Here is a 24,124-nt window from a genome sequence, read left to right on the forward strand (position 1 = left end):
CACCACCTCTTTAGATCATTCATGTCTTTCCTCGTCTCTTTATCTCTTCCCCCTTCCCCCCCCCCTCTTGGCCTGCCTCACTGTTTAATGTGACTTGTTCATGCTGCTCCCCCTGTCATTCACCATGTTGATGTGCTCCCCAAAAGTCCTCATCTCCTGCCCATCTTCCATATCCCCTTTCCCCATTTTTCATTTACTCTTCTGAAATCCATGTTCGGTTGCACAGATTCCCCGCCCCCGAGACTTTTGTCCTTATCATGATATAGTACATCCGCCCTCCCCCTCGCGATTCGAATTGCCATGGGAACACTCATTCTATTTGACCACTGTTTCACCCGACATGGGACTCTCTTTTCTGCTCACGCGTCCTGTAGTCGGTTCGAAAATTTTACACTGTACTAGTCTGCTGTAGCAACTCCCCTGTTCTTTCCCCCGGCGCTCTCTCGTCCCACCTTTGGCCCGTCATGTCATGTGACTTGTCCTGTCCCGTCCCGAGAGAGAGGCCAACCACTCGACCTGCCAACGTCATGATGATGAAGCTCTTCTCGACACCAGCGGGGCAGACCAGGTCGTCACGTCAGTTTCCGTGGCTGGTTGAGCAGTACAGTACTGTCGGTACTATCGGTACTGTCAATCCTGTCAGTATTCTCCCAGTTGTGTCTGATGTACGGCAGCTTTTGTAAATGACATTTCGCCCCCGAAACGGAAAGCTGGGTTCCTCCCCTTCTTTATAAATGCATCCTCTTCACACCGGATTTTGAACGACAGAATCCATTCCTCTCCTTACACCCACCCACACTCATAATACCCCCTCTTTTTTGACGCACAAGCTCTCTTCTCCGGTGATCACCCTTGGGACTCATCAAGTAAGTATCGCAAATTACCATATCTCATCTTCTCCCCAAAACCACATCTCTCCATTTTATACCTCCCCATTATTATCAGCATCAGCCTCAGCATCAGCATCCCCGTTCACACCCTCCCAAATCCAAATACTCCTGTCTCTTTCTCCCTCTCACCCTAAAATTAAATAAACACGCAGAAAGACAGACTGATAATCCAAAGCCCCTCACTAACATCTGAACCTTTCCCCCAAGAACCCCCACCAAATCAACCATCCACAATGTCCGCACAAGGTCGTCAATCCCCCGAGCCCCAAACCCAATCAGGCTCCCAGCTCCACGACCCTCCCGCCACCGGCAAGATCGACAACACCTCCAGCACCGGCGGGAGCCAGGCCCCCGAACTATCTCATGAAAAGGCACACAATCAGTCTGCCTCTGGCTCGTTGGAGAGTAACCCCACACATGCGCTGGAGGAGTTGGAGGCGGAGAAGTTTAAGAAATAATGAAGGGATTAGGGGAGTATGGGGACACATACATCCACGCGATGAGACAGAGGGGGAAACCTGGTATGGAAGGGGATGATGAGCGTGGATGTGCATGCGGTCTAATTGAACATATTGAACGAGAGGGGATTTTATTTTCCTTTTTTTTGAGGAGTGAACTAGAAACTTTATGATCTTTTTTTTTTGGCTTCTTTTTACATTTGGGAGAAGATTGGGGGGTTCGGGTTTGTGCATGATTGTTCAGGGGATATTTGTATCTGTTGGTAGAAGTGTAGATCTGGCGGGGGAAACAGGGGTGAAGATACTAGGGGGGAATTTTACAAGATTGATGATATGGTCCAGGTGACGCTGCGAGTTTATCAAAGGATTCATCAGCTGGATTGTTGTCCTTTTTCTCCCCTTTTCCTCTTTGGACTAAATACACTGTAGGGTAACGAGGAGCAGTGAGGGGAGCAATTGCATTCGTAACTTCATATCGTAAACTTTCAAGGTAAAAAAACGGGGGAGGAAAAAAAAAGGGTGTCCCAGGCAAGACTCGGTCGCAGCGACTCCTACCTTACAAATTCGAATTGTAAGCCCAAGGAGCTTAGGCTATTTTGAAAGAGAGAAAAGACATGGCTTGTTGACATCGCACCCAAGAAAAAAACACGCTCTTGCAAAAAAGGGGGAAAGAAAAAAAACGAATCATCATCAAAGAGAGGAAGGGTATTGCAGGTCTGCCTATCTAAGCCTTAGGCTCGGCAGGGGCAACGGTGCCAGCGGGCTCGGAGGCGGGCACAGTTCCAAGGGCAACGCCAGCGGCCTCACCGGCAGTGGCGGAGACACCCTGCGCCTCACCAGTCTTGGTCTCTCCCGACTTGCCCTGCTTGAGGTTGGCCAGGTGGCGGGCCTCGGCGTGGATATCGAGCACCTGCTTCTCTGTCTTCTGGTAAAAGTCACGGAGCTTCTGACCGGAAGGAGTGCCAATGGCCTTCTCAAAGTAGGAGGCCAGGCCACCAAAGCTGCTGACAGCCTTGTCCGAAATCTTGTAGTTGTTGTCCAAGTCCCGCGCGCGGGTAGTGGCTCCAAGCTTCTGGTCCAAGTTGGTCAGGTAGCTCTGGAACTTGGTGGAAACGCCATGTTGTTGGTCCAGCGCAATCGCCTTCTCCAGCGCCTTGTCGCTCACCACGTATCCATGAGCGAGGTACTCGGCAAAGATACGAGATCGAGGCTTCTCCTCCTGAGGAATGTGGTGCTCCTCCTTGGACTCGGCGTCGGTCGCCCCCGCGGATTCCTGGGCCAAAGTTCCGATGCTCTTGGCCGCCTCGACGTGCACGGCAGTCGAACCCAATTGAGTTTGATCCAAAAGAAGGGCAGTCTTTGCGGCTCTATATATGGGTAGAGAATGTGAGTGAGATTCAAACTAAACGAATGTGGGCGCCTTGTAAAAGGGGGGGGGGAAGGACAAGAGGGGGGCGACAGCCGATGCTGGCACCATTTCGGAGTGCGGGGTAACTCACGCTTCTTTCTCAAAGGTCACGGTAGCCGACTTGGACGCCTCGGGCTCAGACGAAGTGGGAGTGACGGAGAGACTGGTGATCTTTCCACTATGAGGTAAGTTTTTCCTTAGCAAGCGTCGTCATGATTCAGAAAGATCTCCTCTTTCGTCTCGCTTTCTGCTCTCTGAAAGCTCATGCGGGGCAACCTACCAGAAACTGAAGAAATCGCGCACCTCCTTCTCGGTGGTGGCGTGGGAGATATTGGAAACGTGGATGGTGGAAGCCTCAGACATTTTTGATGATGATGAGACTGCAAAGTCAGAGAGGTTGTAGTTTTGAGAGAATAGAAAAGGTGTCGTGGAAATGAAGAGGGTTGGTGTTATGTGAGATTCCCGGAGTGTCCACCTTATTTATGTCACACCTGCGCCACACATGACGCAAGAGCGGGGCTGCACAGCCGCGTGTCTGGTCCGTGTCGTACATGTGAAAGTCCACAGATTCTTGACTGGAGGTGCTTGATTTGGAAACTTAAACGTGCTCGGCATGGATTGCAAGCCACTGCATACCAGGCAGAATAATTGAATTCTGCAAATGTGGAACGTATCTGACCAACGGATCGGATGGTTAAAAAAAAAGGACAGCAAATCGTCCGTACGTCGAAACTGGGTCTCGGAGGAAAAGGTACGAATCGAAGCTTGGCATTTCTTTAATGCATGTTGACACAACATTTGTGGATTGGAGACCAGAAGGCTGCTCCCAGAACCGATACTTCGAGCACCCCAAACAAGTTAAACCAGGATTCCCGCAGCTTGGGAGTGAATGAGAGCCTTGGAAAGCTCATCCAAACGAGCATTCGCATATCTAGACTGATAACAGATATTGCAGCTCGACAGCTGTCGAGAGGGGCCCAAAAGAGAAAAAAGAAAAGGACAATAGAGAACCACGGAAGAAGCATAGCTATTTTGTAATGATGGGGCGAACAGAGAGAGGAAGAGAGAGAGAGAAAAGTTAATTGACCAAGGACACCCAACTAGGGTGTAGAATGACACTGCACCTGGCAGCAATCGAAAGAGATAATTTGGTCATCACCAATCCCGGGTGTATTCTCCTGCCGCCCAGAACAAGAGGTCGAGGGACATCGTTGGGGGTTCAACCTTTCTGCTTTCATCACATTCTCCAACTCCCGAACCCGCCGGCGTAGCTGCTCGTTCCCCCGCTTGACATGTTCGAGCTCTGATTTGTATGAGGCAGCATCCACCAACTGTGTTTGCGAGCCTGCGCTGCGATGACGGTACATAAATGGCTTGCCTGAATTGGCCGACGGGTCACTATAGCCTGCGACGGGTAGGAGGTGATGGACCCAATGGACGGGCGGCGGGAGGTCAGAGAGGGTTCTCGACTTCGCATCACTCGGGAATGCGACATGCTGGATTCCCGAGATGGCGCAATGCCCGTGATACTGCCCGACTGTGAGCTTTGGGCCGCGGTATGAGCACTCAGACTCGAGCATGACCGCTGGCGTCGGGAGGTGTGTGAAAGTGGGCGAAGCTGCCGAGCAAGGGGGAGGTTTGGAATGTGTCGGATGGATCGTTCATGGTTGAAGAGGAGGAGGCAGTTGATGCGACTGACGCTGTCTGCTGGCGCAGAACAGACAGCTCTCGAGTCAGTCGATTTACCTAGAGGGAGAGAGAAAGAGAGAGGATGTGAGTAGACAGAAGGGAAGGAAAGCAGACGCAGATGGTTCATCTTGAAACTTACCATCGCCTCTTGCTCCTTCTCCAAAGCCAAATGAAGATCCGAGGGCGACATGGGTTGAGGATGTCGGAGCGGGCCTAGAAAGTTGCACAGATAGTCCACCGTAAGTTCATATTCCCCCATGTACCCATCAGCGTGGCGTTATGCTGAATGACCTACCCTGCACAGTGCTCATAATATCGACACTCAGTGACTCCGGGATCGGATCGCTCTGGTGTAGTACCGGGCTTCGCTGGCTCCGAGACGAGCTAGATTTCTTTCGCGCAAGTTGCGAAGGCGATCCAATAGCGGGCATGATTGTTGTTGCCGCTCGAGGGCGAGGGCTGCCTTGGGCAGCTTTCAGAGCCGTGGCCATCGTGTTGGAGACAGAGAAGGAGGGGGAAAGCAAGAAGCGGATAGCGAGAAATTTGGTAAATCAGGTGGAAAGATGCGCCGCTCCGAGCCAGCAGAAGGCATGTGAATCTGATGAGCCCGGGGTCGTTGACGGGATGCTTTTATGCGCTCTGGACTCTGGCGGTGATGGGATGTGTAGATGGATGTGGCGGAATCAAAACACAACCCCCTTGATAGGAATTCTACCAAAACATTCCAAAGAGAGGGGGAGGGGGCACGATTTCCTCGTGGTGCCGATCAGTGCATCCTTAAGTTGACGCAGCAGAAGATCGGTGCAGTGGAATAAATAAGGAAGTAGTCGGGGAAACAGGCGGAGAGTATAGACTGGGGCGCTCCCATCAAGATCTCAAGCAAGACCTCAATAGTGTATTTCAATGAATGCAATGCACTAGAGCCTCCAATATTGCGCCAATCCCGACACCCGTCCGTCCATGAAATCCAGTAGAGAAAATCAAATCCACCCACGGATGAGGAGTCACACTGGGATGCGCAATATCACCCCGTCCTGCATCCTGCATCCTGCTTCCTGTTTCCGGCATCGCTGTTTGGAGGCGGCTGTGCTCCATTGGGCTGCAGCGACCCTTGCCATTGGGCTGTATACCGGTAGGTCGCATGCATCAAGTATGCCGTGACGGATCTTATTCATTGATGGAGGGTCGTCTTGCCCAGGAAAGAAAGAATGGCGACAGCTGACCTGGTCGTCTCATGGACTACCCGACCGAGGAATAGTACTCGAGCGGTCTATACGAGTGGGAGTGTGAATGGGAGGCAAGAGTGTGTTGTTGGTCTCTCATCGGCGTGGTCAGCGATGCCAATTGTAGAATGTAGAATGTAGATTTGAGCGTGCTAGAACGCTCACACACCCTTTGAGCTCGATCCACGGGCGTGTCCCGGTGAGTGCTCGGACCCTTTCTCAAGAACCTTCCAAAAGGGAACAGTCGCATTGGATTGAGCGATTCGTCAATAGTTTCTGCACGGACTCGGACATGGTCAAATCAACAGAATCCAAGAGAGTATTCTGTTATTTGATTGGCGTTTTCCCACTCGGCACGAAGAGCTCGGGTCACAGCACAAGTTGTTAAGGAAGTCGAGGCTCGTGAAAGTCCTCTTCGTGCCAGTTGAACACGCTCTTGTACTCGCCCAAACAAGCTGGACTGGAGATCGAGGTAGATACCCTGCGTCACAGATGATCTTGGCGGGCCGTTTGTATTCCGGACTCGCTGGGCCTGCAGGAAAAGGGTGGACTTCTAGAACGGTTATGACGGCCAAGGGAATCGGAGTCCGGCTATACTCGCGGATTAACACAAGGCTGATGAAGTGGGGACTGGAGGATCTGGATAAAGATGACTACGAGAATGTGTTATGTATTACTTTGTAATAATGTAGTACAGTATGTACTGTAGTATGTACAGATCTAAGATTTGCGGATACGACGCAACAGTCTTCCTCCATCTGCTTCAACCATGGCGGTTGCCGGGTGCCAATGGTTGCATCAACATAGGGTCCCTCGCATCCTGTCCAGTCAAGCGGCAATCCGCCAGGAGGTGTGGAGATAAATGCCCAGATTCATGATCTCTCTCCCTTTGTCAACTTGCAGTAAGATGCGCATCGACGAGCCTTTTCTGGTCCGATCGATCTCTCAGCTTGAGCCTGCGCATGTCCATTGTCATGTCAAGATGGAGCTACGATCCGTCCGGACTGGTGTCAGAATGGGTATCGGGAATGGCATGTCACTCCGTTCATCGTGGATCGGTCATTCCACAAAGCTGGACTAACATCCAATCTACTACTTATCTTCTCCAAGCGACAGTAGCCCACTCCTCTACCAACTGGTACCTTACCTACTGTACCTACATTTGCATACTATAAGTACTGTCAGGTCCACTCCGATCCATTAGACATGGATGACATAAGCAGACCCATCGTTCGTCCAGGCGTTCAGTTGGCCCGGTACCTGAAAAGGTGGACCGACTCCGGCGACCAAAACATTGACGTGAAGGGGAGCGGAGAGGATGGACTGCTGGGGAGCATCCGCAAGAGGAAAGGGAGAACAAAGTCACTTCTCAACTCTCTCCTCGGCCACCAAATTGGTCACCCTACCCACACTGCCTCTCTCCTCCCCCCTTTTTCTCACTCAATGCACTCCACAGAATAAATAACCCCTTCCGACTCTTCCTCATCGACGGGGAGATCATGCAAAGCTATGGCTCCGTCCACTGAGAGTCCCGCCGACATTCCAACGTTCGCGAAACCGCTCGCTCCTTACATCAAATCCCGCCAAGACGCTCTCCACATTCGCCAGGCGTTGACATCTTATCTGTGCTCCTTCATCGTCTGCGCTGACGGGACGGGCCAGTCTCCCGTCTCTCATGACTTTCTTCCTCAGTGCACTCCATCGGAGGCGGTCACGGATCTCAAGCGCATCCCGGCCAACCTGACGGGTCTTCGAAAGGACTACTTGACAGCCTTGCAAGCCAATGTCGCTGCTCGAAAGAGCTTGAAACAGGCTTCGGACGACGTTGCGGCCCTGCGACGTCAAGCAGTTCCCACCAAACACTCAGACAAACCGGCGGACGTAGCGAGGCCCGCCGCCGGTCTACAGGACTACCTTCAGCTCCTGCGTGAGCGGCAACGACAGGCCAAGCTCTCTGATTTTCAGAAATATTTGTACGAGCTGAAGACCAAGGATGCGGGGTCTCTGGGGGAACCGGATATTGCGGAGACCGCCCATCCTCTCATGTCATCCATTTCGCACGCCGATGAGGACGACACAAGTGCCAGGGGCCAGGCCGGAGAGCCTGTGACAGCGAGGGTCGATGATCTCGTATATGAGCTGGAGAGGGCGGTCGTTCGAGCTCGGATGCAGCTGGACACTGAGAGGCGTCTCTTTGAGGAGGTTCAATCGAGACACGCCTTAAGAAGCAGGGCTTCTGTGGAAGAGGTCGCCCCTGAAGTAAAAATCAGGGCCTTGCAGCGCACACGGGACGAACTTGTCCAGTGGGTGGAAGAGCGCCTGGTCAGTGAGGGTGACCCGGACGAGGGTCTCATCCCGGACCTCACGCCAGAAGAGCTGGAGGAGACCCAGAGACGGTTGGAACACCAAAGGTCACAGATCAGCGAGCAGTACACGGCTTACCTACAGGCCCGCCAGAGTCTGCTAGAAGCCGCTTCACGTGCCTGTCAACCCGTGACTGTCGCTCGGGAGCCTCCTCAATGCGCGGCGCCGCGAACTGAGATGGTTCCCCCGTCGGTGCGAGGCCCAGATCCGCTGGGGGTGCTGTCCTGGGCCACTGATGCTCTCATACCGCTTTCTCAGAGGCAAAGGGCGCTTGCCCTGCAACGATCCTACGTGACTGGGCTTCTGGCCAAGGAGAGGTCGTCGACCCTCCGTGTGTTGCATCGGCTCTCCGACGAGAGTCACCTTCTTCCCGAGTATCCCATGCCTGCTCGACAGCCACGCTCCAAGTATGCAAGCGGGGCTCGCACTTTGGGTCATTCTCCCCAGCCCGTGGACACCGCTCCCCCCGATGAGATCCTTGAAATGGCCAGAGCGTGGGCCTTTGCCTCTGAGGCTGCGATGAGCCACGAGCGAGATTTTGTCCAGCAAAAGTTGATCCTGGGAAACGAGGTCGCCCGAGATGCGCGAACACTACTTGGTGATGCATATTCTACGCTCAATCAGGACATGCCACAGGCTCTGGGCAACGGGTCTACAAAATCCACAGAGCGTCTCAAAGGGCAATTCTCTCGGCGTGCGGCAACTCAATCGTCTCGTATGTTGGATACTCCGAACGATCCGAACGGGCCCTGGTCGAGTCTCAATGGACGCGTGGGAGATGAGTAAAGATGAACCCTTATTGCGGAAGTGGTGATCCCGTGGGAGTCCCACTCCTATAAATCCAATTTCAGTCCAATCTAGAACACAGAATCCAGTGTTGAATTGGCAATGGGGACTCATCGTGCTGGACGCGCACTCTGTCTGGTGACACGGGCTCTTTGGCCCTATCTCCCAGACATTCCGACCGCCCGGACTCGGGTACTGTATTGGCTCCTCAGGATGAACTGAGTGGACCAGACTAGTGGGAGAGGCGGTGGAGCCCTGGCCTCCTTCAGCCATGACTCAAGACAATATTCCTGCCCTCCCTGTGAGGTGGTTGGCAACGACTCTGCTCGGCAACTTTCCCTTATTTTTGGAGAATGGCAATAGCTACGCAATGGATATAGGACACATCTTATTCACTCAATTCCCCTTCTGCCTACCTTCGCTTGCAAGCTGGTCGCACGAGCAGACGATGGTCAAGGCGGAGAAGTATCCACACGAATGTCTATCGAAACGAAAGAGAAAATTTTTGAAAATTGGAGAAGACCAATGACGTAGCGTGCCAGCGAGCACGGTTCCCGGATACCCACACTGACTGAGGACTTCAGAGTCATTCTTCTACAGTTCGTCCACGGTCGATGAATTCGATGGGCCTTGGGCATAGACCACAATAATACTACAATTCACAATGCAATATAGCGTGCAATGTACATATTAAATACTGTGCAGGAGCATGATTTATCCATCTTGCAAGTTGATCCTCAAATCCTCCCTGTAAGGGTGGTCGGCCCGGTGGTAGGGATAAACCAATTAGCCATGGCTCTCGCAGATGTCTGCGATGCATGTCCGGCAGTTGATCGATTTCACAAAGTACTGATCTATAACCCTCAACCTCCATCCCAGACTACATCAAGATGGACACCAGGTTTAAGCTCCATCAGTTACACAGAAAGGGACCATTATTTTTTCCCATTCTCATGACATGTACGCCGAGTGTACATGATTCAGGTCTCGAGTACCAAAGAGGTATCAACTGCAGAGAAAGTTACATAGAGGAAATAGGTAAGTTGTGAGTCAGTGCATGAACATGAATCTTTTGCGTAATTGCAAAGTCAATTGCGCCCGTTCATTTGTCCAGCCCTCGAGCGACCGTCGATCCTCAGTGGGTTTTCCCGCCTGCGATAACGAAAAAAGTCGGCTCCCGTGCAACCGTCCGGCATCGGCACTGGGTCCGTCCTCTGACAATCGGGGGCTCACCAGCTTAAAGGTCGGCATACCATGGACGGAAAAGGCACAAAAAAAAGAATTGATGGCCATTGACTCTTTCTCAGCGTTGGATGGCCTGGAGGAGAGTTCAGTTGAGGGTACTATTGTCTTGTATCTGCGATCTTATATCGAGATGCTCATGGATGGTATGGAGTCCAGGGACCTGGTGGACGGGACTTCGTTTAGAAATGGCCAGGACGACGCCGAGACTGCCCTAGTTTACCCACCAAATCCTTTTGGCTTCAACGATGGCCGATTTGATTCCCGGGAAGGGTACCAGAGGTAGAATTGCGACGATGACTCGTGAACGGAGTGACTCATCGTCGGTGATCGCTGATGGCCTCAATCGGGTCCAATAGTCACAGATTAAATTCTCGTCGTCGCCGATCAACAATCCTTTTTTTTCTTTCTCGTCAACTTTCTCTTCTCCCCCCTCTGCCATTCCCTCCCACCTCCTTTGGCACAGATCACAGCCTCAATTGCGATCCTGCATCCGGCTTTGAGTGCCTCCCTGTGAACTCTTCTATCTTCTCCTCAATTCCGTGGCTGGTCCGTCTCATCTGGGGGTGAATCTGAAAAGTGGAACCGAGTGGACGGTGAAGGGACACAAGTAGCCAATTCAACCAATCAACACTCCCGGGGGAAAAAAAGGCCTCCGATAATTCGGAGCACCACCGCTTGGGAGCACCCTCGACACTTGGGAAACTCAGTCCCATAACCATATCTCCTCTCCTTCTATCTTCTCCCCCCCCCCCTCTCAATTCTCCCCTCATTCACCTTCCTTCTTCATCTCAGCAATTGAACAGTCTCCGAGACAATTCGCTTGAGCAGCGCTATGGTTCTTGCTGCGCGTTGTGGGCAAGCGGCGACGCTGCTGCGCCAGCGATGTCTCGCTGAAGCTCGTCCGGCCCTCTCTCTCCGTTCCTTCACCTCCAATGCCTCCATCCGATCTACAGCCTCTACTCTGCGCCTGCAGAAGATTCCCTCCGCGGCTCGCTCGCAGCAGCTGCGAGCCTTTTCCAGCACAATCAGCCGTCTGGCCGCGGCGCAAGGTGCTCCTTCATCAGAGGCCTACTTGGCGAGCGGTGTCGTCAAGCCCGGCCGGAACCTGGTGGACGTGAAGAAGGTGCTCGTCATCGGAAGTGGTGGCTTGAGTATCGGACAGGCTGGAGAGTTTGATTATTCAGGTATGTCTCACAAGCTGTGATCACGGTCACATAACCCATTGAGATATTTGGGAAGGCATTGAATTGGGGTGGCTTGCCCTTTGGTGCTCCGAATGACCCCAGAGAGCAACCTCTCGGGGAGCTACCCGGCGAGTTGCGAGATCGGTCTCCCGAGCCGCTGAGCCCTCCCCTTCACGCTTTATCCTTGGGAGTGACTACCTGAGAGTACTTTTTCTCAAAAAAAAAATTCGTGTTTGTCGATCGGCCTGCTAATTATTTTTTCTTATCATGGTATAGGCTCTCAGGCTCTCAAGGCTTTGAAGGAGGCGGGCGTTAAGTCGGTGCTCATCAACCCGAACATTGCGACGATTCAAACGGACCACAAGCTGGCCGACGAGGTCTACTATCTTCCCGTCACTCCCGAATATGTCACCCACGTTATCGAGCGCGAGCGCCCCGATGGTATCTTCCTCGCCTTTGGTGGACAGACAGCCCTGAACTTGGGTGTGCAGATGAACCGAATGGGTATCTTTGAGCGATACGGCGTGCGGGTCCTGGGTACCAGCATCAAGACCCTCGAGACCAGTGAGGACCGTGACCTGTTCTCGCAGGCCCTGAACGAGATCAACATCCCCATCGCCGAGTCGATCGCCGTCAGCACCGTTGACGACGCCCTCAAGGCCGCCGAGTCTGTTGGTTACCCCATCATCGTCCGTTCCGCTTACGCACTCGGTGGTCTCGGTTCCGGCTTCGCAGCCAACCCCGACGAGCTCCGTGATCTCTCCTCTCGCTCTCTGTCCCTGGCTCCCCAGATTCTGGTGGAGAAGTCCCTCAAGGGCTGGAAGGAGGTCGAATATGAGGTCGTCCGTGACGCCGACAACAACTGTATCACCGTTTGCAATATGGAGAACTTTGACCCTCTCGGTGTTCACACTGGTGACAGTATCGTGGTGGCCCCCTCGCAGACCCTCTCGGACGAGGAGTACCACATGCTCCGTACCGCAGCCATCAAGATCGTCCGCCACCTGGGTGTCGTGGGTGAGTGCAACGTCCAATACTCGCTCCAGCCGGATGGTCTCGACTACCGTGTCATCGAGGTGAATGCGCGTCTGTCGCGTTCGTCGGCTCTTGCATCCAAGGCCACCGGCTATCCACTGGCCTATACCGCCGCCAAGATCGCCCTCGGCCACACTCTGCCTGAGCTGCCCAACGCGGTCACCAAGACGACCACTGCCAACTTCGAGCCCAGTCTCGACTACATTGTCACCAAGATCCCTCGATGGGATCTGAGCAAGTTCCAGCATGTGAACCGCGACATCGGCAGTGCTATGAAGTCGGTCGGTGAGGTTATGGCTATCGGTCGTACCTTCGAGGAGTCCCTCCAGAAGGCTATCCGCCAGGTCGACCCGAAGTACCTGGGTCTTCAGGGAGACCACTTTGAGGATCTGGACGAGGTCCTGAAGAACCCGACCGATCGCCGCTGGTTGGCCGTTGGTCAGGCTATGCTCCACGAGGGCTACTCAGTCGACAAGGTTCACGAGCTTAGCAAGATCGACAAGTGGTTCCTCTACAAGATCCAGAACATCGTGGACTGCAACAACGAGTTGAAGGAGATTGGCAGCCTCTTTGGAATCACCGCGGAGACCATGTTGAAGGCGAAGAAGCTCGGTTTCTCCGACAAGCAGATCTCCCTGCTCGTGGGCTCTTCCGAGGATGACGTGCGTGCTCGCCGCAAGTCTTTCGGCATCACTCCCTGGGTGAAGAAGATTGACACTCTGGCTGCCGAGTTCCCCGCCGACACCAACTACCTCTACACCACCTACAATGCCAGCTCGCACGATGTCACCTTTGATGACCACGGCACCTTGATCCTCGGCAGCGGTGTGTACCGTATCGGTAGCTCCGTCGAATTCGATTGGTGCGCGGTCAACGCCACTCTCTCGCTGCGCAAGATGGGCAAGAAGACAGTCATGATCAACTACAACCCCGAGACCTACTCCACCGACTTCGATACCGCCGACAAGCTGTACTTTGAGGAGTTGAGCTACGAGCGTGTGATGGATATCTACGAGTTGGAGAGCGCCAACGGTGTCGTTGTCTCCGTCGGTGGTCAGCTGCCCCAGAACATTGCTCTGCGTCTCCAGGAGACCGGTGGTGCCAAGATTCTCGGTACCGATCCTCAGGACATTGACAAGGCCGAGGATCGTCACAAGTTCTCGCAGATCCTTGACAGCATCGGTGTGGATCAGCCCGCCTGGAAGGAGCTGACCTCCGTCGCCGATGCGGAGAAGTTCGCCGAGTCGGTGGGCTACCCCGTCTTGGTTCGTCCCTCGTATGTCCTGTCCGGTGCGGCCATGAACGTCATCTACAGTGTCGACGAGCTCAAGGAGAAGCTCCTCAACGCCAGCGCTGTTTCTCCCGACCACCCCGTCGTGATCACCAAGTTCATTGAGGGTGCGGAAGAGATTGACGTGGACGCCGTCGCTTCCAACGGTAAGCTTCTGGTACACGCCGTCAGCGAGCACGTTGAGCCCGCTGGTGTGCACTCTGGTGATGCCACCCTGGTCCTGCCCCCCGTCAACTTGGAGGCGCCCGTGATGGCCCGTGTGAAGGAGATTGCGGAGAAGGTCGCCAAGGCCTGGAACATCACCGGTCCCTTCAACATGCAGATCATCAAGGCCGACCAGGAAGGTGCTGAGCCCCAGCTGAAGGTGATTGAGTGCAACCTGCGTGCTTCCCGTTCCTTCCCCTTCGTCAGCAAGGTCTTGGGTACCAACTTCATCGACGTGGCCACCAAGGCTTTGGTCGGTCGTGATGTTCCCGAGCCTGTGGACCTGATGGTGCAAAAGCGTGACTACCTCGCCACCAAGGTTCCCCAGTTCTCCTGGACTCGTCTGGCTGGTGCCGACCCCTTCCTGGGTGTCGAGATGGCCAGCACAGGTGAGATGGCTTGCTTCGGTAAGGATCTGATTGAGGCCTACTGGACCTCGCTGCAGTCCACCATGAACTTCCGCATGCCCGAGGCGGGTGAGGGTATCCTGCTTGGTGGTGATATCACCCAGCCCTACCTGACCACCATTGTCGACTACCTGAACCCTCTTGGCTACAAGTTCTACGCCGCCAACCCCGAGGTCAAGGCTCACCTGGAGTCCACCTGCAAGGACAATGTCACCGTCACTGTGATTGAGTTCCCCAAGAAGAACAAGCGCGCTCTTCGTGAGGTCTTCCAGAAGTACGACATCCGTGGTGTCTTCAACTTGGCCAAGACCCGTGGCAAGACCCAGCTGGATGAGGACTATGTCATGCGCCGCAACGCTGTCGACTTCAGCGTTCCATTGTTCATGGAGCCCAAGGTATGTGACTGGCCCCACTTACATCTTCGCTGTTATTTGATTGCTCGTGGTTCACTGTGCTAACATTTTTGCTTTTTCCCCCCCAGACTGCTACTCTCTTCGCTCAGTGCATGAACGAGAAGCTCCCCCGCCCCGATGGTATTCCCTCCGAGGTCCGCACCTGGGCCGAGTTTGTCGGCGGCAAGGAGGCTCTGTAAAGGTCACGGCGCATCCGCTGAACAATTTTCTATTGAAAAAAAAAGTTTCACTTGGTCCACACAATGGCACTCTGGTCTTCCTTCATGGCTGTCTTACCTGAGCGACAGTTACAGGCAATCCTTCCGTCTCTGATAGTGTAACTGCAGAGGCAGGAGCTTGCTCCTACGAGGGATGGTATGGTCAAGAGTATTCCATGCCGATCAACGTGGTGTGCTTGATGTTCCGGTTTCATATTGGTTGGGTTCCCGCAGTGATTGGTTCCTGCTTGTTTCTTTTTTTTCCTCGTTTCTTTTTTTCATTTCAGTCCTATTCTGGATGACTTGACAACTATGGCGAACGGGAGGGGGGATCACAGAGCCTTCTTGGTGCTCTGTTGTCATGATGGTTTTCAAAGTATCTCCCAGGCCAGAAATGCCTGGGACTGGTCAACTTGTGTAATATTTATGTGTGATGGGTTTCTGTTTTCCTTTGATTGGATGTTTGATTTGGTTGCCTGTGTTTCAGCGACAAAAGAGATTTTTCACCTTGTTCGATTTCTATCCCAGCTGCTTCTCATGTGAGATTTCCATCCTCGGTGGTTTTTTCTAGTTTTGCAGACTCTTGACGTACTGGGGCTTTTCCATCCTTAGATAGGTCACTGCCCTGGGGATATTGCTCGTATCACCATCTGGATAGGATTGTTCGACTATTTCCATCATCCTTACCTACCCCCCTGAGTACCTTCTCGAGAAGTTCCATGCATGACAAATAAAGTTAAGGTTGACACCTCTCCGTTCGCCAGCCCTCTCGTTCACGCAGCCAACAGATGACTCAGCATGCCGAGTGGGACCCACCCAACCCAAATATATTCCTCCCATTTCCACCTCCTAGGTAAACCTTTGAGACCAGAGACATAAAAGGGAGAATCCGCCCAATTAAGCATGACATCTCAAGAACCTTTCCCTTCAGTGGTTACAAATGCAGTTCCACGTCCGGCCCCCCATGGTATGGGGAATGGACTGTTTGCAACAAAAGATATCCAGATCGGGCAAGATGTTGTGCATGCAAAAGTACCGTTTGTAGCGGTTCTTGACTCGCCGCGCCTGGACGATACTTGCGCGGGGTGCTTCGGAAAGCGGCAAATGGAGACGGGGACAGACCTGAAGGCTTGTACAGGGTGTCGGGTTGTCAGATATTGTGATAGAGTATGTACCATGTTCTCTCTGTTTTTTTTTCTTTTTTCCTTTACTCAATCTTTTGATTTCTTTTCTTCTTCTTTTTTTCCTCTTAATTGGAAAGTCAAACGATCAAGTGAGGGTTTCTTCAGGGGTGAGAACCCCATGTTTTCTATGGCGCAAGTCTCGTTATCGACAGTACTGGGCTCCCCAGTCTTTGCAGCACTTCAAATTCAATTCGACAACCTCAGCTTCTAACACTTCTCAATTCAGACATGTCAGCTCAAAGACTGGAAATTTGCACACTCTCTGGAGTGCAAGATTTTTCAAAATTTGAAGCCCCAAATTTTGCCCAATAATGGCCGGGCGCTTTTGCGGATCATCCTCCGGGCGTGGAAGAACAAGTGCACGACTCAGGAGATGGACCTCTTCACCAACCTCGAGACACATATTCAGGAGATTTCTGAAAGCCAAGCTCAGCTGGATCGAATGAATCTTTTGTCCAAAGCTGTCAAGAGTTACTCGGAGACGAATATCAGCCAGGAGGTGATCATGGGATATGCGGCCCGAGTACGTTGCACCTTGCACGAGGAATCTCGTCTTGTCGGAGGAGGGGACTTGAGTGATTAAAATGACTAACTTGATGATGTCTGAAGTTGGATCTGAATTCTTTCAACCTGACCACCGCCATGTACGATCGCATCGGTCTTTACTTACATCCATTCGCCGCTTTGATCAATCACAGCTGTGACTACAATGCCACCGTCGGATTTGATGGCGAGGAGCTCTTTGTCAAAGCCATCCGTCCCATCAAGAAAGATGAGCAAATTTTCATCTCATACATTGATACCACCACTCCCTATGCAGTTCGCCGCAAAGAGCTCTCTGAACGATATTATTTTGACTGCCAGTGCACCAAATGTGCAAAGGGTCCAGATGGCCCGGAAGACCAATTCTCGCATTCACCCAAGGACCGGACCGCTTTGGAGGCTGCAGAGAAAGAGGCCCTGGAGCTGATGCAGGAGGCCTCATATTTTGACAGCAAGCCACAAGAACAAATCCAAGCTCTGGAGTCGGCAATGCGCACACTCAAAAAGACATCCAACTGGCCCCTGACCCGCCAGCCATATGCCTCTCTACGTGACCAGCTCATCCTCTCCCTCCTCTCCGTCAACAATTTCAGCAAAAGCTTCCTGCATGCGGCAATCCGATATCTGCGAATTGATCCGGTCTTATACAGCCCCAGTCATCCCATCCGTCAATTGCATGGCTGGGTGCTGGCCAAACTGGCAATTTATCTTTCCCAGGAGGGATTTGAGTCTGATTCAAAGGAAGCTGCCCTCATTCAAGAAACTCAGATGAACTTCCACTATGTACTGTGGTACTTGCTTGCTGATTTGGCCAGTCGACAAGCTGAGAGCTGCACAGTTCCAAGTTTCAAGAGACTGGTTGGTGCAAATTTTGCACAGGTTCACAATGAGTTTAAAGCAAATGGGATAGATCCGAGCACTTCCAAGGCGGTTGTGAGTGCGGAATGGAGGAAGCTGGAGAAGCTGGTGGAGATTGCGTTAGAAAGGGAATGATGAGAGTGTTGTTAGCGTTCATCAGATTGGACCTGATGCATAAGTAGGCATTTAATCGCTACCGAGAGCCTGGTTTTTTTGCCTCATCGCACACTCCACCCCACCCACATATTTTTTGCACCTGAATCCATCTCCTCCGGGACTTTCTACAAAGTCTGGCTCGCTGATCAAAGAAGCGTGTGGATGGGCATCCAGGCTGAGATAGGCTACATGCGATAGAGTCAGGTTCTTCTGAGATGGCCGAAGCCTGTGGATCATATGTCACACGGCTTGAGGGTTTGCGTCTAGAAAACTCCGCAATGGGAGCCATTCATCTCTGCGCCGGTGTTTCTGTAGATTGGAGCCCGGGGGTTTACCTCCTCAAGGGTATTCACCTCACTGGTGGTCACGGGTGGTGCCTAACACCGACTCATCGAGGTCCGAAGCATCCATCTCATATCCATTTTCCGGCCACTCTCAGATCGGAGCCTACCAGCTATTTTGGCTACTTAAGTCGAGAGGCGTACCTCCCACGAGGAATTTCTTCCATCACTCAGCATCACCCTCTACAATCTGGTTCATCTCACTCTGACTTTCTCACCTTGGTTTCTGACAAACAACAGAAAGATGACTCGCAAGGTGAGCAACCGCCCTCACCACAGATCAATCCGATGACAGTTCTATCATAATTCAGTGCTCAAACTCTTACTCCAGACCCACCTCCACCTCCAGCAATACCTCCCAAAGGCCCACAAGGCACTGCAAAAGCACCTGCACAAGGTCAAGCGGGTTGTCAACAGCCTCAACCTCAACCACCATCCCCCCGGTGCCAGCCAGACCTGCAGTGACCGACTCGACGAGCGAGACCAACAGATCGTCGTCGAACTCCGGTACACCCAGGCTCGGAAGGACACTCCCCCCCTTCACCAGCGACGAGGTCTGGAGATGAGTCCCATCATCCAGCCTCACCCGAGTCTGTACCGGGAGATCACCGGCGCGTATCGGGTATGTGTTTACTCTTTCTTTCTCTCCCTCTCCTTCTTCCCATCTTTGAGTCTTGGCTTCTATAAACGTTTCAGCGACCGATTGACTCCCTCGTCTCAATATAGCTCGCGGCTCATCCGGGTATGGGGCCCTACATCCACTGTCGGGATTGCTTCTGTGGGGTGAGCACGGAGTCGACACGATGTCTGTGCATGGAGTGCACCCTCTACCACGGGGTAGAATGGTGGTTGCCCAACATTGACCCACCACCGGTCTTGTGGCACGAGAGACATCAGGAGTGGGTAAGTCGGGTGATCTGTAGTTGTATTGCCGACTACCTGAAGTAGCTGGGCTGGGCTGGGCTGGAGAGATGGAGGTGAGGAAGAGGTTGAGGTTGTTTTGAGGTCTCGCAGATAGATACCTAAATGTAGGATTATCTGAGACGAGACAGAATCGAGAGTGCAAGTTACAACGGAGCTGGTACCTGTTTGCGAAACTTGCCTTGAATCATGCGGGGGAATGGATCTCCTTTTACCTCCAAGCGTACACCCTCTTAGTTCAATGAGCGCTTTTTTTTCTTTCTTCTTAATTTATTTCTTCTTCTTCTTCTTCTTCTTCTTCTTCTTCTTCTTCTTGCTTTGAGAATTCCAGTAGCTCTGTCTTTAAAATCCAGTTGAACAGTTGGGATATGGAGGTTTATCCTACGTTGTTTCATCCCCCTCTTTCCTCCTCCTTTGCTCATTCTCTCGTTTTATAATTTTCTTGGGTTATTTCTCTTGTTTACTTCCACCAAATACCAGTGATTTAGCCATGTTTTCATAGAATTCAAAGTACAAAACTATAATAATACACGTTGTAAGCGTGGCTCCTCATAGACATGCGCGGTTAAACATGAGCTGAGAGATATCAATCATGTTCATAGTTTTAAATAAGAATTAGTCTCACATCAACCAGCAACAAGTGGTCGAGCAGTAACTCGACCATCGCATCTTCCTTGGTCTAGTGGTCATGATTTCCGCTTGTCATTAACACCGATAAGCGCGGGAGACCGGGGTTCGATTCCCCGAGGGAGAGATTTTTTTGTTGGCCTAACAGCTTCTTGGCTATTGCATTGTTTTGAAAAGAAGACCTCTGTTGGTGACTTGACTTTTTTTTTGAAATTTTTTGTGTTGGCGGCATTCCGCTCATCCATCAGATCCATTTGACCCCTTGTGGGCGCGCGCTAGGTCAGTGGTGAGGAAACCGATCTTGCTTGTAAAAGATCCACATATTCTTCCTTAGGTCTATCGCGCCAAGATTCATGTATAATTTGACATTTCAGTACAGCGTGCATGTATTCTCATGGACTAGAATTGGCCGGGAGGTTGAACCCATATATAAATGGAGACCATGAGTGGCCTAACGACCGGGAAGGTTATGTTGTTAGATACCTACTTGGGTCAAAGTCCAGAGGATACCTATATTTCCCTGGGCCATGGAAGAGGCACAAGTTCAGAAGACCTGGACCTAGTAATCATTGTAGCATTGCTGCAGGACACATTTGGAGTTCACGAGTCCAACTAGTAGCAATGACATTTGCAGACGGGATATCAATATACAAGAGAAAAGGTTTCGAAGACGATGGTCTTCTCCGAACAACGAAGAGAACAAATCACATTAGGCTTGACCGACCTCCGATCTCATTCGCTGCCTCTCCGTTGGGCATCTCGCCATTGCGACCGACCACGAATTCTCGGTAAATGCCCTGGAACCGTCGTCGCTCCGCCGGACTGAGCGAGGCACGCGTCGACTTGAGAGAACGCTCCATGTGTTCCCATCGCACGACAATCTCATCCCGTAGCCCGTCATTCTCAGCTTCGGCACCAGCTCCAGCCCCGTTCGTCGTGGGCGCAGCAGCAGGAGTGGAACTGGCAGCAGTCAACCCATTCTCCAATTGCCGTTGGCGGCGGCGGGCACTCTTGATAGCATCGAGCTTGGCAGCAACCACAGCCGGGGGCGGGAGAGTGACCGAGCGAGAGGCTTCCTCAGAAGAAGAGTAGAGGAATTGGATGAATGACTTGGTCGAAGTGCTGGCTGTCGAGCTCTTCGCCGTACCGGTCTTGGTACCCGGCTTTTCTGCCGAGCTGTCGCCCAGTGCGTCATGAACTGCCTCCAAATGCGCGTTGTATACAACGGCCTGGAGATCAGCACCCGAGAGACCCTCAGTCCGTGCGGCGACCTCGTCCAGCCGGGTGCGGACCTCGTCGCTCATCTTGAGCTTCTCGCTCACAGCTCGAATGATATCAAGACGGTCAGCCTGCGCAGGCATATCACACAGCAATGACTTGTCAAGACGACCTGGTCGCAACAGCGCCGGATCAATCAAGTCCGGACGGGACGTGGCTGCCAGAACATAGACTCCAGAGAGACCCTCTGCACCGTCCATCTGAGTGAGAAGTTGATTGACGACTCGGTCGGTGACACCAGTCGAGTCATGACCGCGCTTGGGTGCGATACTGTCAAACTCGTCGAAGAACAAAACACAGGGCCTGGCAGCCTGGGCACGCTCAAAGAGATCTCGGACACTCTTCTCACTGGCGCCGATGTACTTGTTCAGAATTTCCGGACCCTTGACGCTGATGAAGTTCAGGCCACACTCTCCGGCAACTGCACTTGCCAAAAGCGTCTTGCCGCAACCAGGGTACCCGTATAAGAGCAGACCCGAGCGGAGCCGCAGCGGGCACTGTGCGAAGATGGGCGCGTATTTGGTCGGGTATTGTAAGGTTTCCAACAGCATCTTGCGGGTCTCAAACAGGCCACCGATCGCAGAGAAGGTTGTTGTGGACGATGTCAGAGTGACATTGCGCAGAGATGCTGGAGTGAACCCCTTCAATGCACTGTCAAAGTCTTCAGTGCCCAGTGTGATCAATTTGGACTCGGATGAGAGATCCGAAACAGATCGAATCAGCGCTTCATTGCGCGCACGAGCAACCAGTAGCACCAGGTCACCAGGTGCGTACCCATCAGTCTTTCCAGCAAGCTCGAGGAAATCAACATCTTTGCTAAGCTGGAACCCATCGCCACCAGACGAGCTGGGTCGGCTACCGGGATTGGAAGGATCGAGCCACGAATCCTGAGTGTTTTGGGTGGAGGAGCTCGTGGATCGAACATGGCCATTAAGAGACTCGGTAGGCTTGTCCTGGCTGGTGAGCTTCTCCAGGACCTTCCGGCGTCCCTCCTTGTCTGGCGCTCGCATATTGATGATCTCGCGAACCACATGTCCGCCGATGATAACATTGTTCAGAGACTCCTTGGCCTGAGCTGTCGCCAACAGAACTACGGACGAGTTCATGGAGCAGTATTCCCGCACCATCGAGCAGATAACCTCACTGTTCTGGCGGCTCCGGCCATTGTCATTGCCAACCTGCATTTCCGTCTCCACGGGACAGAGTTTGTCAAGATCATCAAGGATCACAACAGCCTGCCCACCCAAGCGTGCACACCAGGAAGCGGACATGAAGAGGCGATTCAAAACCTCCTTGATGTTGGAGATTCGAGTCTCATCGGTGACGAGTTTGCGGCATGAGAAGTATTTCACGCTGAATAGATGTTCCTTGCGGAGTCGATGAGCCAACAGGTGCGTCAAGGCTGTTTTGCCAGCCCCAAGCCCGCCCGTCAACAGGATAGAAGAGGACTTTGTGAGATTGGTCATCGCCTGAGAGATAATTGAGTCGATTCCCACCAGCTGGGGGACACTTTCGGTAAGGGAGTCCTCGGAGGGCAGTCCAAATAGCGTCGTGTCGGAGGGAGGGGGTATCTCGGCTTGTACTTCCACATTCAGTTTGGCTTCGGAGCCCAAGAGCCATCCAAAAATGATCTTGTTCTCTTCTGACGTGCCTTTGAGAGGAGGATCGAAGCGCAGAATAGCTCCATCGAAGCCCGAGACCGAAGGGTGTTTATGAACCTTTGGCAAAATCATCCCATCGGTCAGTGGGCCTGCAAATAGCCCTGTATCAGACCCGGTGCTGCCATAGAGAACCTTCAATCGTTCAGCTAGCGCGTCTCGGGCTGCCGACGTGTCAGCACCAAATTTCAGTCCATCTTTCTTCTTCGATGCATCTGTCAAGAATGGATATAACTTCAGAGTCTTGACGGCCGACCGGTGGAGCTGTGGTGGAGCAGCCTCCACGCGAACGATTCCTCCAACGATGTTTTCCGCGCCCAACGAAGTGCAAAGCATGGTGGACATTGCCACATGTCTGCTATCTGGCGCCTCCTCCCACGGTAGTAGCTTGGCAACAAGCTTGCTGCTGGGAGCTCCCGCATCGTGAGCTTTCTGCTGTTCTTGCTGAGCGAGTTGTTGCTGAGGATCGATTGGCGGCCTCAGCCCTGCGGGCTGAACGATGGACACACACGCCCATTGAGCACCGCGCAGCTCTTGTGAAGCTAGAACCTCTGGTCCAACCCAGATCCGAAGCCCTTCGTTCTCATCCTCCTCCATCTCGGGGTCAAAGTATTCACCAGCCGTAGTTCGCTCTACTCCCCGCAAAAACAAGGCGCCTCTCGAGTCAGACCGGCTGGACTTGTGACGGACCGTGCTACCGGAGCTACGGCCACCTGTACTTTTCCTGCTGCTCCCGGCATTACTGCGACTATCGCCTCGGGGAGATTTCCCGGTTTTTGATCGGACCTTAGGGGCGACGATCACCTCGGCGTCGGCTGCGATCTTGGCAAACGGGGAAGTTGCATCCGGGGCGGGAGTCAACGAGGTGACAATGATGTTGGCCGTCGAGGTAGGTGAGAGATGTAGTGCAAGCGGATGCAGATGTTCGGCTTGTGCGGTACTGTATGAGGGATTGGGCAACGCACGGATCTGAGAGAGGAGATTGAGTTCCAAAAAGGTGGCGTGGAGTTCAATGACTAAGGGGGCACGAGAGTGAGTGAGTCAGTTATATGGCGCTGGCACATTTCAGCAAAAGGCTTCACTTACTCTCCCAATCCTCTGGAGTCAAAGGCTCAATGTTGATGGTGTGCGCAACTGGTGGATCGAGGTGCACTAGCAGACCGACCTGTAAGGAGTCAGTTTACCCCACGCGACAATGCGGACGATGTGTGGGGAGGGGGGGGGGGGGGGGAAGATGTCTTTGCCTTTTGTCCCTCGGTCAGTCCAAGAAGCCGTCCAAACGTTGTATCGAGCTCGACGGTGGAAATCTCTTGCTCTCTAGAGAAGCCACCATTCATTCCTTCCCGGCCTACTACCGGCGCAAGCTTTCGCTTGCTCGGCATGCCTGTCCAGCCCAAAAAGCATGACCGCTGCGGCGGAGCGCCATTGACCTTGCCTGAAGGAGCCTTGTATTGCAGCTCGATAATGACATTTTGTGCAGGCTACAGTATTCAGGAAAATTAGCTCAACCTTTCACGTCGTCCGATCCAAGCTCGGTAACTCACAGTGTTAGCATTGACCAACAAAGCAACCACTGACGGCGGTAAATTGACGAGACAATTTTTGAGAGGGATCAGCGCAACTTCCGCCGTGGTGGAAGGCTTCTTGGGCGCCATTGATGCAGCGTTGATCGCCTTTCTGGGAGCGACAGAAAGCACGGAAGAGACGTAAAGATCTCAAGAGTGGGATGTTCGGCCGCATGAGCGAAAGTCCTCCCCCCGGACT

General features: G+C 52.8%; 9 protein-coding genes and 1 non-coding gene across 10 annotated transcripts; 7 read left to right on the forward strand and 3 right to left on the reverse strand.

The window, feature by feature from the left end:
• Positions 1 to 1,123: 1,123 nt before the first annotated feature.
• POX_f07896 (uncharacterized protein) lies at positions 1,124 to 1,348 on the forward strand (the record flags this gene model as incomplete). The annotated part of the gene is made up of 1 exon (XM_050116685.1): positions 1,124 to 1,348. One exon carries the CDS (start codon positions 1,124 to 1,126, stop codon positions 1,346 to 1,348), a length of 225 nt encoding a protein of 74 aa, XP_049966824.1.
• Positions 1,349 to 2,072: 724 nt separating this feature from the next.
• POX_f07897 (uncharacterized protein) lies at positions 2,073 to 3,119 on the reverse strand (the record flags this gene model as incomplete). Its single annotated transcript, XM_050116686.1, has 3 exons — positions 2,073 to 2,715; positions 2,848 to 2,934; positions 3,037 to 3,119. 3 exons carry the CDS (start codon positions 3,117 to 3,119, stop codon positions 2,073 to 2,075), a joined length of 813 nt encoding a protein of 270 aa, XP_049966825.1.
• An 874-nt stretch (positions 3,120 to 3,993) lies between these two features.
• On the reverse strand, positions 3,994 to 4,936 carry POX_f07898 (uncharacterized protein; the record flags this gene model as incomplete). Its single annotated transcript, XM_050116687.1, has 2 exons — positions 3,994 to 4,658; positions 4,741 to 4,936. The coding sequence occupies 2 exons, from the start codon at positions 4,934 to 4,936 to the stop codon at positions 3,994 to 3,996; spliced, it is 861 nt and encodes a 286-aa protein (XP_049966826.1).
• Positions 4,937 to 7,177: 2,241 nt separating this feature from the next.
• On the forward strand, positions 7,178 to 8,818 carry POX_f07899 (uncharacterized protein; the record flags this gene model as incomplete). Its single annotated transcript, XM_050116688.1, has 1 exon — positions 7,178 to 8,818. The coding sequence occupies one exon, from the start codon at positions 7,178 to 7,180 to the stop codon at positions 8,816 to 8,818; it is 1,641 nt and encodes a 546-aa protein (XP_049966827.1).
• A 1,285-nt stretch (positions 8,819 to 10,103) lies between these two features.
• POX_f07900 (uncharacterized protein) lies at positions 10,104 to 10,346 on the forward strand (the record flags this gene model as incomplete). The annotated part of the gene is made up of 1 exon (XM_050116689.1): positions 10,104 to 10,346. One exon carries the CDS (start codon positions 10,104 to 10,106, stop codon positions 10,344 to 10,346), a length of 243 nt encoding a protein of 80 aa, XP_049966828.1.
• A 549-nt stretch (positions 10,347 to 10,895) lies between these two features.
• On the forward strand, positions 10,896 to 14,776 carry POX_f07901 (Carbamoyl-phosphate synthase arginine-specific large chain; the record flags this gene model as incomplete). The annotated part of the gene is made up of 3 exons (XM_050116690.1): positions 10,896 to 11,247; positions 11,524 to 14,579; positions 14,666 to 14,776. 3 exons carry the CDS (start codon positions 10,896 to 10,898, stop codon positions 14,774 to 14,776), a joined length of 3,519 nt encoding a protein of 1,172 aa, XP_049966829.1.
• A 921-nt stretch (positions 14,777 to 15,697) lies between these two features.
• Positions 15,698 to 17,514, forward strand: POX_f07902 (uncharacterized protein; the record flags this gene model as incomplete). Its single annotated transcript, XM_050116691.1, has 3 exons — positions 15,698 to 15,961; positions 16,205 to 16,501; positions 16,588 to 17,514. 3 exons carry the CDS (start codon positions 15,698 to 15,700, stop codon positions 17,512 to 17,514), a joined length of 1,488 nt encoding a protein of 495 aa, XP_049966830.1.
• Positions 17,515 to 17,813: 299 nt separating this feature from the next.
• On the forward strand, positions 17,814 to 18,663 carry POX_f07903 (uncharacterized protein; the record flags this gene model as incomplete). The annotated part of the gene is made up of 2 exons (XM_050116692.1): positions 17,814 to 18,132; positions 18,188 to 18,663. 2 exons carry the CDS (start codon positions 17,814 to 17,816, stop codon positions 18,661 to 18,663), a joined length of 795 nt encoding a protein of 264 aa, XP_049966831.1.
• Positions 18,664 to 19,465: 802 nt separating this feature from the next.
• On the forward strand, positions 19,466 to 19,551 carry POX_tR144. The gene has a single exon. It is a non-coding gene; the product is annotated as a tRNA-Asp (tRNA).
• Positions 19,552 to 20,128: 577 nt separating this feature from the next.
• Positions 20,129 to 24,015, reverse strand: POX_f07904 (uncharacterized protein; the record flags this gene model as incomplete). Its single annotated transcript, XM_050116693.1, has 4 exons — positions 20,129 to 23,376; positions 23,447 to 23,525; positions 23,713 to 23,841; positions 23,905 to 24,015. The coding sequence occupies 4 exons, from the start codon at positions 24,013 to 24,015 to the stop codon at positions 20,129 to 20,131; spliced, it is 3,567 nt and encodes a 1,188-aa protein (XP_049966832.1).
• Between the last annotated feature and the right edge of the window lie 109 nt (positions 24,016 to 24,124).

Source organism: Penicillium oxalicum, chromosome VI (genome assembly GCF_001723175.1).
Source record: "Penicillium oxalicum strain HP7-1 chromosome VI, whole genome shotgun sequence".
Taxonomy (NCBI): Eukaryota; Fungi; Ascomycota; class Eurotiomycetes; order Eurotiales; family Aspergillaceae; genus Penicillium; species Penicillium oxalicum.